The sequence below is a fragment of the Rhopalosiphum padi genome, chromosome 1 (genome assembly GCF_020882245.1).
Source record: "Rhopalosiphum padi isolate XX-2018 chromosome 1, ASM2088224v1, whole genome shotgun sequence".
Classification (NCBI taxonomy): Eukaryota; Metazoa; Arthropoda; class Insecta; order Hemiptera; family Aphididae; genus Rhopalosiphum; species Rhopalosiphum padi.
Window position 1 is genome coordinate 55,927,631 of NC_083597.1, and position 15,077 is coordinate 55,942,707.

Sequence of the window (15,077 nt, forward strand, 5' to 3'; positions counted from 1 at the left end):
GCAACAGAACTTTCATTTTTTTAAATAGCAACACTTACTTTAACAAGAGATTTGGATATACCGACATTTTTTAAGTCAATTTGGTCTTTTTTACCATAGCTCTAAAACCAAAATCGACTAAATGACAATTCGTTAAAGTTTCGATTAAAATTATTGAATTTTTCAACAATCATCCTAGAATATTATGAATTGTCATGCAATTTTTTAGTTTTAATTTCTAGTTCTTCTAGAAAAATATAATAATTACAAATATATTCTTACTTATTCTTTTTGAAGATAAATTATTATCTTTTAGAAAAATAAATAAGAATATGTTTGTAATTGTAAATACTTCAACTTAACATTTTAATGTATAAACATATATTATGACACATATTAAATAATTATTAATGATTTATATAAGATAAGTAGTAGGTTAGTATAAGCTATAGTCACAAATAGTACTTCCAATTTGAAAGAGTGGAGGGCATTGAGTTTAATTCAATAGTTCATATACAAACGAAAAGGATATAAAAAGGAATTTATATTATGCTTTTGTTTTAACAATTTAAAAAAATTGAACTATAAATGTTTAATATGTTATAATGGTGTTTAATAATGTTTGCTGAGTATAATAATATAACTTCAGTTAAATATACATTATTAATTATCATATTATTAAGCTAAAAGAAGAATTCTGTTCTTCCAACATAAATCAAAATTAAAAATGATATACATTATAATAAAAATAACTTAAAAATAATAATACACAATATATAATAAAACAGTTTCATATGGAATAAAATTATTTATCATAATAATCAACTCTACCGCCAGTTTTATAACTTCTCATAGCTAATGTATTCACTAACTTTTGACAAGTGTCTTCTACTTTTACAATATATTGTTTTTGCTGTCCGTTTGTAAATTGTTCACGTACTACTTCATCTTTTGAATTCAAACTAATATTTGTATACATATCAGTCAACACAGGACCTAAAATAAAGTATAAATAATTTAATTTAATAAAAACTAAAAATATTTGTATTTACAATTATTTTACCTGGAGAATAGCTAAGAATGTTCAATGTAGGGTTTTCTAAAGCCAATACACGGAAGAACATTTCTCTACTAGCTTTTCCAACACAATAATATCCAACTGATTTAAACGGTTCAATGCCCAATAATGAAGTAATATTGACAATACATCTTTCAGATGTATCTGAATTGAACTTGGATAAAAATACACTTGTTAAACAAGTTACTGAATATAAATTCAACAACATATATCTAGAAAAAAATTAAATATTTTTAATTTGAGACTATTAATTATTAGCATTTGATTACCAAAAAAATTCATAAAATAAATATTCATGCGTGTTTAATTTTATAATTAAGTCAAATACGCACGAGTATAAACTAGATAAATTCCTTTTAAATGTATACATTTAACTAATAACAAAAGATTTTTTATATTACTTGTTCCATTCGTCAGGATCATTCATATCAGCTGCAAGATGATCCAGATTACCAACTGACCCAGCATTATGAATTAATAAAAATAATTCATACTTTGTTGAATCGATAGGTTCAACAATTTTTTCAAACATTGTTGCGTTGGAGTTATAGAAATCTACACTATAATACTACCAAAAAATTTAAATATTTAATAGGTAAAAAATAAAATATTTATATGTCACACATACCTCTACCAAAATGTCACTGTTTTCTTTGTTTACCATTTCTTTGGTTTTTTCTAAACCATTTGTATCTCTAGCCATAAGAACAATGGTCGACTCTGGGACCAAGAGTTTACCAATTTCTACAGCCAAACATTGTCCTATACCTTTGCTAGCGCCAGTCAAAATGACGCATGTACGACGACTCCAAAACTCATTCATCTTGAGTGTCTTGTTCAATTAGTCGTTGGGTTTCAGTTGTAGACAAAGGCTGTTCTGGATTAATCCAAGCAGAAAGTCCTGAAGGTTGAGTGACTGGCTGCTCGTTTTCAAACACTATATTATCTGAATCTACCAAATGTTCTAAACATGATTTGCGAGCTTCACACAGTTGATCGACGATTTGACGGCGTTTTGTACTATCAGACTGTGAACTGTTCTTCAGTCTTTTCAGTTTTTGCTCTATATAACATTGATGGTATCAAATATCGAATAACCAGTTTATATTGAAATCTGATGCAATGATTACATAATACTAACTTGTATTATTTATTATATAATAATGACTACCCTACTGAATTCAGTACTATGTATACTGTATATTATATATCAGAAAGATGACTTACCTAAACGCTGTAAGTATTCTTCTTTGTCGGGCAATGGTTGGAATGACTGCTGGTCGGTGTTAAAATTGTTTTCGAATTGAAAATCTACCACGTCTGTTGTTAACTGTGGCCAAGGATCTAATGTCTGCAATTCATTCGACATGCAACAAGAGTCCATCACGAATAATATCGCATTGTATTTTACAATAAATTATGTGTGTACCCTTTGATAATGAATTTAAATGTAAATTACATTACTAGGTAATTACTAGTCATGAAATGAATTAGTAATAATAAGTAGTTTTTAGATAGGTATATCAATATCACTAATTTCACTAAGAAATTATCATGAGCTGTCCACCTGATAATTGGTATAGACGATAGACGATTAGTATGATTAGGCAACAGTTAATAGACCATGGGTGGATTACAGTAAATTGGTTACTTTTAGAAATATCGTTTGCTCAATTCGCTGTTCAATTTTACCACAGGCAATTGCTTTTTTCTGAGTTTTTATTTTACTATTTTGTGGACTTGTGGTGATAATGATATTAATATGCTTTTGATGAGTGATAACTGATAATACAATTTCGAAATTACGACGTTGCTTACTATAATAGTTACTCTTACTATAACTATATGTCTGTTGTCTGTACAAAATATATATTTTATATTTTATTTTATTTTATTTTATTTATACATATTTTAGTAAACATTTTAGTTATGGATTGTGAAATTGTAATTTATAAAAGGGGGAAATAGGTAGACCACCTCACTTTGCTGTGCTGTATGCCAGTATAGGTACCTATTCACAATTTGAGCGTGCGTACCTATAATGCCATTGGGAAGTTTTGACTTATTGTAATATTTTATGTGAACAATTTGAAATAAATAATTGCACACAATAAACGATTCTGAGCGAAGACGGTCGGTCAGCCTATACATTTAAACTATTATTGTAATATACTAATATTATAGTAATTTATTTTAATATCAATACAATATGGTAGTCGGAAAAAAGATACCTATAAAAATACGGTAAATAAAATTCAGTACCAACTAAATACATACCTATCTAATACTTTTTTTAATATACTATACATTTTATAATTTTAAATTTTTAAACAACAATCCATAACCATACATTTAATATTATATTATTTTAATTTAGTTATTATTTAATGTCATATACTAGAACTAAAGGTAAGTTTTTTTATAGTTACCTTATTAATAAAATAAATGCAGTACTTATCTAGTATACCCAATGAAGTAGGTGCGTAATAACATAATAAAATATAAGAAAATAATTTAATTACCAATGAAAAACAATGATAGGTATATTATTTTATTAAATATTATTAAAATTATACAAGTAAATGTAGTATGCAGGGACGGATCCAAGGGGGGGGCTACAGGCCCAGTCCCTCCCAGATATGTTATTTCTCAAATTTTTTATAATTCTACAGATCTAAATTTTGTCTTAGTCTTAGTCTTGCTACAGACTGAGATAGATGCATGAAAAATCTAACTAGTAGCTAGAGCATATGGGTGTGGAACGAGGGTATCTTCTGAGCCGAGGAAAGTTTTATAGATAAATGGTTATAATATATGTATTTATAATAGGAATTATGATGATATACCTAGTCACTTTTGTTATCAAGTCAATAATTATATAATGAGTCATTTCCATTATAGGAGGTTGAATTAATTGTTGTTAAAAACTTTGCATTTTTTTATAATTACTCAATATTAAATTATTATAATAGTATATATATTTTTATATTATATCACATATTATTGTTATTAACTTTTAAGTCAATACCGACTTATTGTAGAACGGTGTTAATAGGTCCGTGGTATCTATAAATTAATTCGCTTAATACAGAAAGAGCACTTTATTTAGGTTTTGTAAATTTTCAAGAAAAATAAAACTTTAGTATTATCTATGTTTGAAAAATATTGAGTTTCACATAAATAGGCAATAACATAAATAAAATCTAAATGTTTTTAAAATGTCACTGTTACATTGTGTTTATAAAACATAATGATAAACGTAAACATTTTAAATTTCTACAAAACATAATTTCGAATTACAATAAAATAACTAAAATCATTATTCTTTGTTTAAATATTTGATTTCATCTATTTTTTAACCTAAAATATCTATAAACAAAAAATCATAGATATATCATGACTTTATATTTTTAAATAATTAAATAAATAAATAGTAAATACTGATTATTAAATAATAATTATTATTATTCATTAATCTAGTATAATGTGAAATGATCATTGTTATTATCATGGGAGCAACAATATAAATTTAATAATAATATAATACATAATAATTTACAGTCATGTCAAAATATTGCCTATACTTAATTTACACAGGCATTGCTCTATACGTGCTCACAAAAAAAATAAAATAAAATAAAATTAGAAAAAAGATAACGTTTTAAATTACATTTTAGTTATTACTTATTATGATTATAATACTTTTACATTCATAAATTACTAGTGTTGTAGAATAATTTACAATTATTTTAAAGAATTTCCAAAAATTTAACTATAATTTTAGAAATTTAGAAATAAGTGAAATAACTATACAACTGAAAATAAATAAGTAATATCATCAGATTTTTAGAGGATTGCATAAACACTTTGCAAAGGATTTTAAGATTTAAAAACATTTTTAATACATTGAATGTTGCAAATTAAAATTAAAAAAGAGGCTCTGTTTCCTTCTTGCTCCACTCGCTAACCCTTCTAATTTTTATTATAGAAATTGTATGTCTATAAAACTAAATAAACCCTATTTAATATATTTTATTTAAAATGCTAATTTATAAAAATTAATGTTTATTAAATTTTCCAATGCTTTTGGTTATTTTTATTTATTAATTATAAAACACTGAAAAATATTTTAAAAAATTTATTGTACACGATAATGAGATAGCCGATAGATACCTACATTTATACATAATATAGTAGATTTGCAAATGTAAAACTCTTCTAATTATGTAATTGTAAAATTAAATTACACAAAAACTGGAACATCGTTCAACTATTCAACAAATATTTATTATATAATGACCAAGCTACGTAGTACGATAGTACGTATTATTATCATAAAATAATGACAAGCGTTTTTAATTTTTAATTTTTTTTTTTATATTCTTTAAAATTAAATAAAATCCCGAGCATTAATTTTTAATAAATTAAATATTTTTATGTAATTTAAATAATCATCATGTAATGTAAAATTAAATAATTTTAAAATAGTTGAAAAGTGTCCTGTGATAGGGTGTGACGATGACTTCATACATCCAATTTTCAAATAAGAATCAACCATTTTCGTTAAGGCACTCCTAGTAACAGATGATTGCCGCTACACCAGCATTTTTGTTTTCGCTATCTATCTCCTACATAATATAGGAATAAAGATACTCCGTATTTCCACAATTACGACTCTCTGATTCAATTTAGGGCAAAAGCACCTATTATATATTTTATAAAGAAGAATATTTCCTATGCATTGACCGGATAGATTTTTAATATTTACATTTTATATAAATATAAGTATGTTTTAATTTAAAATAATATCGATTATTTTTAACCATTAATAATTTATTCAAAATTGTAAATATTAAAAATCTATCGGGTCAATGGACAGAAAATACTCTTCTTTATAAAATATATAATAGGTGCTTTTGCCCTAAACTGAACCAGAGAGTCGTAATCATGGAAATACGGAGTATCTTTGTTCCTATATTATGTGGGAGATGGCCAGAGAAAACAAATGCTGCTGTAGCGGCCCCTTAACCTAACTTTGTTGATTTTTTTTTTTTTAATCAATTTATTCAATTAAATTGAATCATAAAAAATAATCTATGCCACAAACCTTTTTACTGTCATTGGCAATTGTTGAAACTTGAAATGCAGTCCTTCATCGTCAAAAAATTTAAAAAATGATCTACATCCGACATCGCCAAATTCGCCATTTTAATTAAATAAAATTAAACAAAATATTATAATATTTAATATTTGATTCTTTATACTGATATGATATATGTTTAAAGCTTATTATCTGCAATAGTATTTAATTTTATTATACAACTTAAGTATTTTAAATATATTAAAATAATCTTATTTACATATAACGTGGGTCTAAAAGGATGTTCTAAAAGTATCGGTTGTAACATTTTGAATAAAAAAAAATAACGGTTAATTAAAAAGCAAAAATGATTATTTTTAATGATATAATTTTTGGCACTCAGGTTTGTGTATACTAATCCTTTCTAAAAGTTACAAGAAGATTATAAGTGAAATTAATTTTGCTACTTACAAAATGTTTCATTATTATAAATTTAAAGTTATAACATTTTATTTCACACCTTAGCGCTTTTATTGTTATAGCCTATAGCGGCTATAGCTGTAAGGTTATTGGATCATTAGTAAAATTACTTTTACAGTAAAATCACTTCAAAACTAAACTTCTTAATTCATACATACAAAATAGGTTCACATGGCACATAACTTTTAATTTTTGAAACGTATTCGAAGTACATGTATTCATGTATAATAAATATTAATGTATTGTATATTTATATAGTGAATTTTCAGAAAAAAATTTAAACGTATTTAGAAAAATTATTTAAATATAGTTAAAATATAGCTTTTTTTATAAACTTGATATAGTATATACACTTCATCATAGGGATTCAACTTAAAATTAAAAATGTTAATTTAATTTTTTGTATTAGTGAAATTGACTTGCAAGATACTCTTGAATCAAATTACCTGAATAATTTTACCATATTATATAAATAATTTAATTTTCAATTTAGAATTTAAAGCAATAAATTGATAAAAAGATGGTTAAGATCATGACTGTCAATAACTACCATAAAAAATAATTTTATGTAATAATGTTACAAATGTCGACAGTATACATTGATATCTAAATCATATTTGAAGTAACTCAGAAGTATTAATACTATACAATAATAATCATATTTTTACTTTCGTATGAAATTATTATGGTATTAAATATTTATATGTTGTTATTTGTGCAAAATAGAGATAGTAAAGCATTTATTTGTTACTTAATAACAACTTTTTAGGTTATTTGCGTTCATATATTACGAGTATATGGTTCAATATGTCAATTTGATGTTTTTAAATAACGTATATAATATGCAGTTCGTTATTAAATATAGGCTATATAAAGAAATAGGTATTAATGTAGTTCTACAATTCAAGTACTTCTTATTATTTTACATTTTAAAAATAATTTATAATGTTTATTAATGTTCAAAAAATGGGTTAATGGAGTGCATTAATTTTTTTTATGTATATCTATTTGATTATTTGTTTATAATTTTGATAGGTATGGCAGTCGACAGGTAACCTTACCATATTGGGCGTACCTACTCGTGTGGGGGTCAGTATAGAGTAAATAACTATATTTTATTATTACACTAAACATTAGTATATTTAGGCATATTGTGAATTATAGGATAATATACTAATATCATGTTTTGTGTTTAAATTGTTAATATATACATATAATATAATGTATATTGAGTATAGTATATTCCTACCTACATAACATAAACAAATTAAAAATATAAATAATAAAATGTTTGAAGAGCGAAGGCACAACAATAAATAAAGTGAACATTTTGTTAAGAACTGCATTTGTTATAGGTGATTTGTGATGCTTATAATATATTTCTTCAATTATTCGTGGTTATTCACTTAATTAGTTGTGTTTCCGATTGTCTAACAATTTAAGAAAATTAAAAATAACATTGTAATTAAGAATTTAAAGTACAAACTTGGTTAACTGACGACTGTTACAATTAATGAATTTTATAATATTTTCTACTTTGCTTCTAAAAATTACACATTGTACATTTTTAATATAGTAAAACGTAAAACCAAATACCAATTTCTATGTACAGTAAGTAATGTTAAATTGGTTAGTCTATGTCCAGCGGTAGCGTTTCGCAAATAGTTTTTAATAATTTTTAAGAAGAAAATGTCCTGTTGGACGTTGCATGCGGTTAACACCGGTAAGTCATCAAAACTTTTATTAAAAATGAAATATTTGGAAAAAAGTTTCGGTACGGTAAGTTTTGGAACACGTGTTCTCATTTGTGGAGCATGTATTCGTGGCTAAAAATTCGGGTGGTCACACATCTGAGAGCTAGAAACGCCGTGTGGGTGCTTGATCACAGCACCATTCAGTGATTGCGTCTAAACACCACGTCACTATATTGTAATTGTTTGAGATGTTATGTTAAAGCATTAGTTATATTAAAAAAATGAGGTTAAGTTACTAAGTTTGCGTAATGCGAGAAAATTTTGATGGAGATTGAACCTTTAAACACCCCCCTCCCCTGGTATGGCCTTGCGCACATCTATTTTAATCTTAATTTAAAAATAATGACAAAACGACAAAAAACGCGCTTACACTATAGTATAGACTATAGACAGTATAGTAATGACGATAATGATGATTGAATGATATCTGTTCAAAAATCGATTTTTTTTAACCGAATTGAATTATATTTTTGTATGTATATATGATATATCATATATGTATGCATTCCTTTTTTAATATTTTTATATATATTTAAGTATGTATTATTAAAATATTAAAATTATCATATAATTCAAACATTAAATAACAATATTATAATTTAATTTAACTTAGCGCATATTTTTTCCTTTTACACAATTACCCTTTATAAAAATTTAAAAAAATTACCCCTTTTAAATTTGGACTCATTTAAATAGCAGAAGAAATTTTGGTAACCAAGAATGTCCGCTATTCAGAGATGTCACTGTGTTTAATTATATGGCATAACAAATAATAAAGTAATAACTAATATTAATATCATAGTATAAAATTGTGCTTTTATTAATATGAGACTTTCTAATGTCTAACGTATATTGAAAAATGCATTTGATTCGTTAAAATTTATTTTTAGTTTTAAATAATGTTTAGGTACAATTTTTTTGGATTTAATTATATTTTGCCTTTACTCAACACTTATTTATATAGATTAAACAATAATTGTACTTCATTTTAAAACAATATAATATATTTTTACCCACAATATCTGTAAACGTGAAGAATAAATTCAATTTATTGAATACGACGATACAGATTTGTTCTCAAATTACATTCAAGACAATATCTAACAATTCAATTATATGACCTTCGTTCTTCATATCATATTTCATGACTACATGACAATGATTGATATTATTAATACTATTTTATTACATACGTCTAAAAAGAAAATTCTAACACATTTTTTCATTACTTGAAAATCTTTACGTGTTTATTAAGTTATTCAACGAAACATTTTTAATTATAATGTATTAATTATAATAGTTAGATCTTATGTGCAAGTAGACTGTAGCAATTGTATATACAGTCGAATTGCAATAACTCGAACCTCGCACGATAATTCAAAAAACTTGAGAACTCGAATTTTTTTTTATTCTTCTAGAAATACAAATTATATATAAATTAATATACGAGTTAGATATCTCGAATAATACATATATCTCGAAGCGAATTTTTATCTACTTTTCAACTTTGAGTTATCGTGACTCGTAGTCGTAGAAACATATAAACATTATAAACATATTTCTGTTGATTCATAACCAAGAAATAAAAACATGAAATTATTGGTTGCATATTTTTGTATATTAAGTATAGTTTTGATGATATTTGCTATTTTTCTATTTTAGCGCTAATCATTAGGTATTATTGTCACTTCAAAAAAATCGTGCTGTATAGTTGGTGTTAAGTGTATCTCGTCATCGAATAGATGACTGTAATAGATATGTGTTAAATTTAAATTCAAAGACAGATTATATCATAACTTAGGTTACGAGAGGTAACTCTAGATTAAAATCAAGTAAAAAAAGGGAGAGGGGTACATCGGAAGGAAGATACAGTAAATTAGGAGGGGAGATACTGGATGGCGAAATGGGTGCATAAGATACAGGCTACTGGTTACCCGTGCAGCGTTCTTGCGACCAGTCTCGCAGGCGGCGAGTGTCGCTGGAGCGTTTGCCCGGGAGCGCGATTCGACAACCATCAATGATGGCATACGAGTCCCGACAATTTCGCCTTCGGGAGCGACGATCGACAGCGATGGGTAAGTGCGCGATGTGGTGCGCGTCGACGGTGCATTCGGTGCAGATATGATGACGACTTTGGCGATGGACAGCGGAGACTGAAACGCACGGGGAACGAATAAATGATGCCGCGGAATCGGCGACGACCGGAGGCGTGACTTGGCGCGTCGCGGTCCTCGTACTCTCCGTAGATTTCGTGCCGGCGGTCCCGTCGGCCGTGTCTGCATCCAGTGTCCCGGCCGGAGTCACACGCCGTCTGACCCTGAAACTTCGAGTTTCGCGGATCCGGCGTAGCTGACATCCGTGTTCCTAGCTATACAATCATCACTCATCTTATGCGCATCAAAGTCTCCACCGCCGTCGCAAAGAGTCAAAGAGTATTATACAGTGGTCGAGGCGGAGTCGTTGCCTTGGCCAGTACAAGCTAACCGCCTTGTCGTCCGTCGTTCTACCAAAGCTGCCAGGGCCCGCCGTGCCACCAAAGGGTCGATCGCATCGACCACCGACCATTCGACTCCAGCAAACCCTCGTCGCGCCGCGAGTGGCCGGAGAATGCGCGCAGGCGACTTACCACTGCACACCGTTCATGCTCTTTCCAGTATTTCCCCTATCCTTACGTCGCCGTCCTCCTATCCGATGTTTTCGCCTCGGATGCAACACATGAACCGCAAATCTCGCCGGACTCGTTGCCACGCCGTTAAAAATCTTCGACGGCGAGGAGTGATGAGTTGCGGCATGTTTCGGATTTCCTCTCTCATAAATATTATTATATTGCTATTAATAATTAAAATTTTCCTATAAGTGATGAGTAATATTATGGTAAGTCTAATTTATTTCAAAAACAAATGGCATATAAAGTGTACCTAATACTTATAACTTATAGGTCAATACCTGCAGCATATCGTAAAACTATGTGATTAGGTTCATCGTAATATTGTATACAGTGCTCGAATCGACAAAATAAATTAAGGGGCTCTGCAGTTTACATTTGAATACTGATGGTTGTAATTACTATTATTGTATATTATTAAACCCAAAAGTAAATAAATAAAAACATTTACTGACAACTATTTATTTATTTTATTTTTATTTTTTATTTACTTTCAATTTAATTATACTATTAATTATAACAAAACAATTATTATGATAACTGAAAATAAATTTTATATTTTATAAAGCCAGGGTTATGAGATTATGAGATAATCGTATAATGTTATACAACTACGATCTACGTTTATAGATCAGCTATTATTAATGCTATCAGTCTTCATTTATTTATTTTTTTACATACAAAAAAGCACCGGGCAAACGATACGATATGCATCCAATCGGCCATAGGTGGATTGCTCAACCAGCTATCGAGTTACACCCGTTGAGGACTGATAGCTATAGACACTCAATTACCATTTTCGGTATGCATTTATTATTTTTGAATTAAAAAAAAAACCCGGGCAAGCGTTAACACAGTCTTTTACACCAAATGATAACTGATAACTCACAAACATGGTAATCGACTTCATCACCTATTATAGTGACCGATTTCTAGACACCCGATTACTATTCTATACCGAATTCCTGGTGAAACGATTTTCACTCAATAACCTCGAAGGTGGCTTCTACACACCAGAATCGAGTTACACTGGCAGCTAGTAATTGTATAAAAGAGGTAAAATATATTTTTAAAATTGAATTGCAATTAATTATGAATGCTTTATTATTAAATTAAAATATTATTTATAGTTAAAATAGTATTAAACCGTCGCAAAGATTAAAACCAGGAATTACAATTAAAGTAAAGATAGGAATTTAAAAAGGTATAAGCAATATTGATAAATGATAATAATATTTTAAAAAAGAATTATGTGTACAATATACTTTGTACAGAGATTAAAAACGTATTAAATAACAATTTAGGATTTAGGAAAAAAAGGATTTTTCTCCAGAACAATTTGAATAATATACAGAATATTTTGTTCTTTCTGTGGTATTTAGGTACTAGCATTTATATTAGATACATATTAATTTTAATTTTGAAATGTCTAACATTAATTTTTATTTTTATTATAGTTTTTTGTAGTTTTTTTTTTTTGTTATTTGTGTAGGTAATACTATACAAATTATTAGGCCACTCTTAATTCTATTTTAAATGTTACTTGACCAAAAACACTTATTTTTAATGGAACAGGTATATAAGAGATTATTTATTAAAAATATTATTATGTTTACTCGGGTGGGTAACAGACTTGTTACCTACCATGTACCAGTATATACTATGAACGAGTGTTCAAATACATTTATTTTTATTTTTCTAAAATAGTAATGGTAATTTCTTTCAAGGTAACCCTTAAAACATTATTATTATTATTATTATTAGGAGATATATTACAAACCATCGCTTAGCATCGCACACGATAGTATTTTCTTTGGCACTACAGGTGGTATTTATAAATATCTATTTGAATGATCAAATTTTGTTTTGACTGCAACTGACAAGACGTATCAAGATTTTACAAACTAACGTGATGAAAAAAAATATGGCTATTGAACACGCAACATTCTATATATTTTGATTAGAGAAAATGGAGTAATTACGAAAACATAGGATTACATTCCTATGTATTTTTTTTATAAAATACATGAGATTACGTTCTAAAAATTAATGTAGCCCTTTTTTATGATTCCGTTGACTGTAAACTATATACCTATTAACTACTTGTGCAATTTTGCACCTTATATACATATACGTTTGATATTTCTTGAAATATTATAAGTATGTAATGTGTCCTACATTCTACATGCAGAGTCTTTATAATGATTATAACATAATAGTGCTACATAGTATAATATTATAATAGGTAGATATCTATATAGTTACATACAGTATACGTGTTATTGGTGAATATTATTATTTATTATTATTATAAGTTAATATATAAATAATACATATGGTGGAGTGGCGGTGAAATGGAATCTGTGTGACGTGTAATAGTTATGTTTGATTAATATTTAAATTGAGACCACTGCAGTGCAAATATGTGCGTAAGTACGTTTATAGAATGATAGCGGGCCGCATAATCTATAGTTGCGGGCACAGGAATTAATCAAATAGTATGTCTTATATGTTTCCTAAACTAGAAACTGTATTAAACCCTATACTTATATAGGTACAGTATATACTATATCTATAAATTGATACACATATACGTTTAATATAGACATATAGTACCGTAGTCCGTAGTCTTACTTTGTAGAAGAATGTACCTAATATATTTATATATATACGAGAATACAGGATCTTCCGATATATTTGTCTTCAATTTCAAATTGATGTGTCTACACTCAATTTACGGTGTAGCTAAAATACATAAATATATTTAGTGTGGTAGAATTGGCCAGCTCCTATTTTGCTGCCGTTTAAAATGAATTCATTTCGCCGCGGTGCCATTTTCCTGAATTTATTTTTCGAGTAACATAATATAACTTATAAGTTACAAATTACATACTTATTAATTACCTATATTAATGTATAGGTATAATGTATTTATGTACGATTGCGTACGTCATTATTAGGTACTTTTATAGTCATAAATAAATAAAATTGAACATTGCATAATAAAAATAATCATATTAAATAAAAAAAGTTTTTTTAAACTATAGTTAAAATTATTTGTTGCGTTAACATTGTCCAAATAATCAATCCATTTCATCTGCGGAGGGTCGCTTGTCACTCTTTCCTTAGGACAGACAATTTTCTATTTGAACTTAGTGTATTTATTGTAAATTTTTTTAACTTGTTTACCACGTTGGAGAAGTTTCACGTTATTCTCAATTTTCAAAATTCAGATAGTATATATAAGTATTAAGATCGCTTCAAATGATAAATATTTCACTGCGTTTATTTATCACTTTATAAATCACAAATTTATAACCATGTTTTAAAACAAAACTAATTTGAGAATTAGGTATACGACGAAACGACCGATAGAATTAACATCAAGCATGATGATATTATAGAATAGAGATGAGCCATGGCGATGGCAGTCCGCGTACCATTTTTAACTGGCCCGTGCTGCATTTAAAATTACTTTATAAAAATATAAAATGTTATGGTTTTTCTATGTTTTATTTTGTTATATTTATAAAATCGATATAATGTTTATCGTAAAATGTAGATGTATGAATAATTATCTAGTATTGAACTATTAATAAATGAGTTGCCTATCCCTGTTAAAGAATATAGAAAGCGTTGATTTTTTTATCAATTCATTCAGTAGTTATTATGTGGTGAATGGTGATACTATATTGATTGAATATTACTTTTTCTTTATACTCCTTAATCTTTACATGCCAATAATATGTTAATTATTGAAGGACTTATAATTTTTTATAATAAATACCTGTAGCTTTTATGAAAATATACGTCTTTGTATATATAAAATATAAACAGCTATCATAAATATTCTCTGTTCTAAGCATCGTTTTTCTGTATACAAGAACGGACCAAAATGATATCTTTCGATATCACTTCGTCAATTATGGTTTACTAAAATATCGTATTCGTGTTATTTTCCGTGATTATTTGAAATACTATTAAACTTTATAAGTGTTATAACTTATAACCGATTATCCGATCAAGATTCAATCCAGTTTA

General features: G+C 27.5%; 1 protein-coding gene across 1 annotated transcript; it reads right to left on the minus strand.

Annotated features, from left to right (window-relative positions):
- Positions 1–570: 570 nt before the first annotated feature.
- LOC132931892 (sepiapterin reductase-like) lies at positions 571–2,788 on the minus strand. Its single transcript, XM_060997970.1, has 5 exons — positions 2,285–2,788; positions 1,686–2,120; positions 1,459–1,625; positions 1,043–1,269; positions 571–975 (listed from the first exon to the last, which is right to left on the minus strand). The coding sequence occupies exons 2-5, from the start codon at positions 1,878–1,880 to the stop codon at positions 785–787; spliced, it is 780 nt and encodes a 259-aa protein (XP_060853953.1). The 5' UTR covers positions 1,881–2,120; positions 2,285–2,788; the 3' UTR covers positions 571–784.
- Positions 2,789–15,077: the final 12,289 nt, after the last annotated feature.

Coding starts and splice junctions, on each gene's coding strand:
- LOC132931892 (XM_060997970.1), bottom strand. CDS start 1,880: ATGAATGAGTTTTGGAGTCGTCGTACATGCGTCATTTTGACTGGCGCT. Junction 1,626..1,685: donor ACAGTGACATTTTGGTAGAG/GTATGTGTGACA, acceptor ATTTTTTGGTAG/TATTATAGTGTAGATTTCTA. Junction 1,270..1,458: donor GATCCTGACGAATGGAACAA/GTAATATAAAAA, acceptor ATTTTTTTCTAG/ATATATGTTGTTGAATTTAT.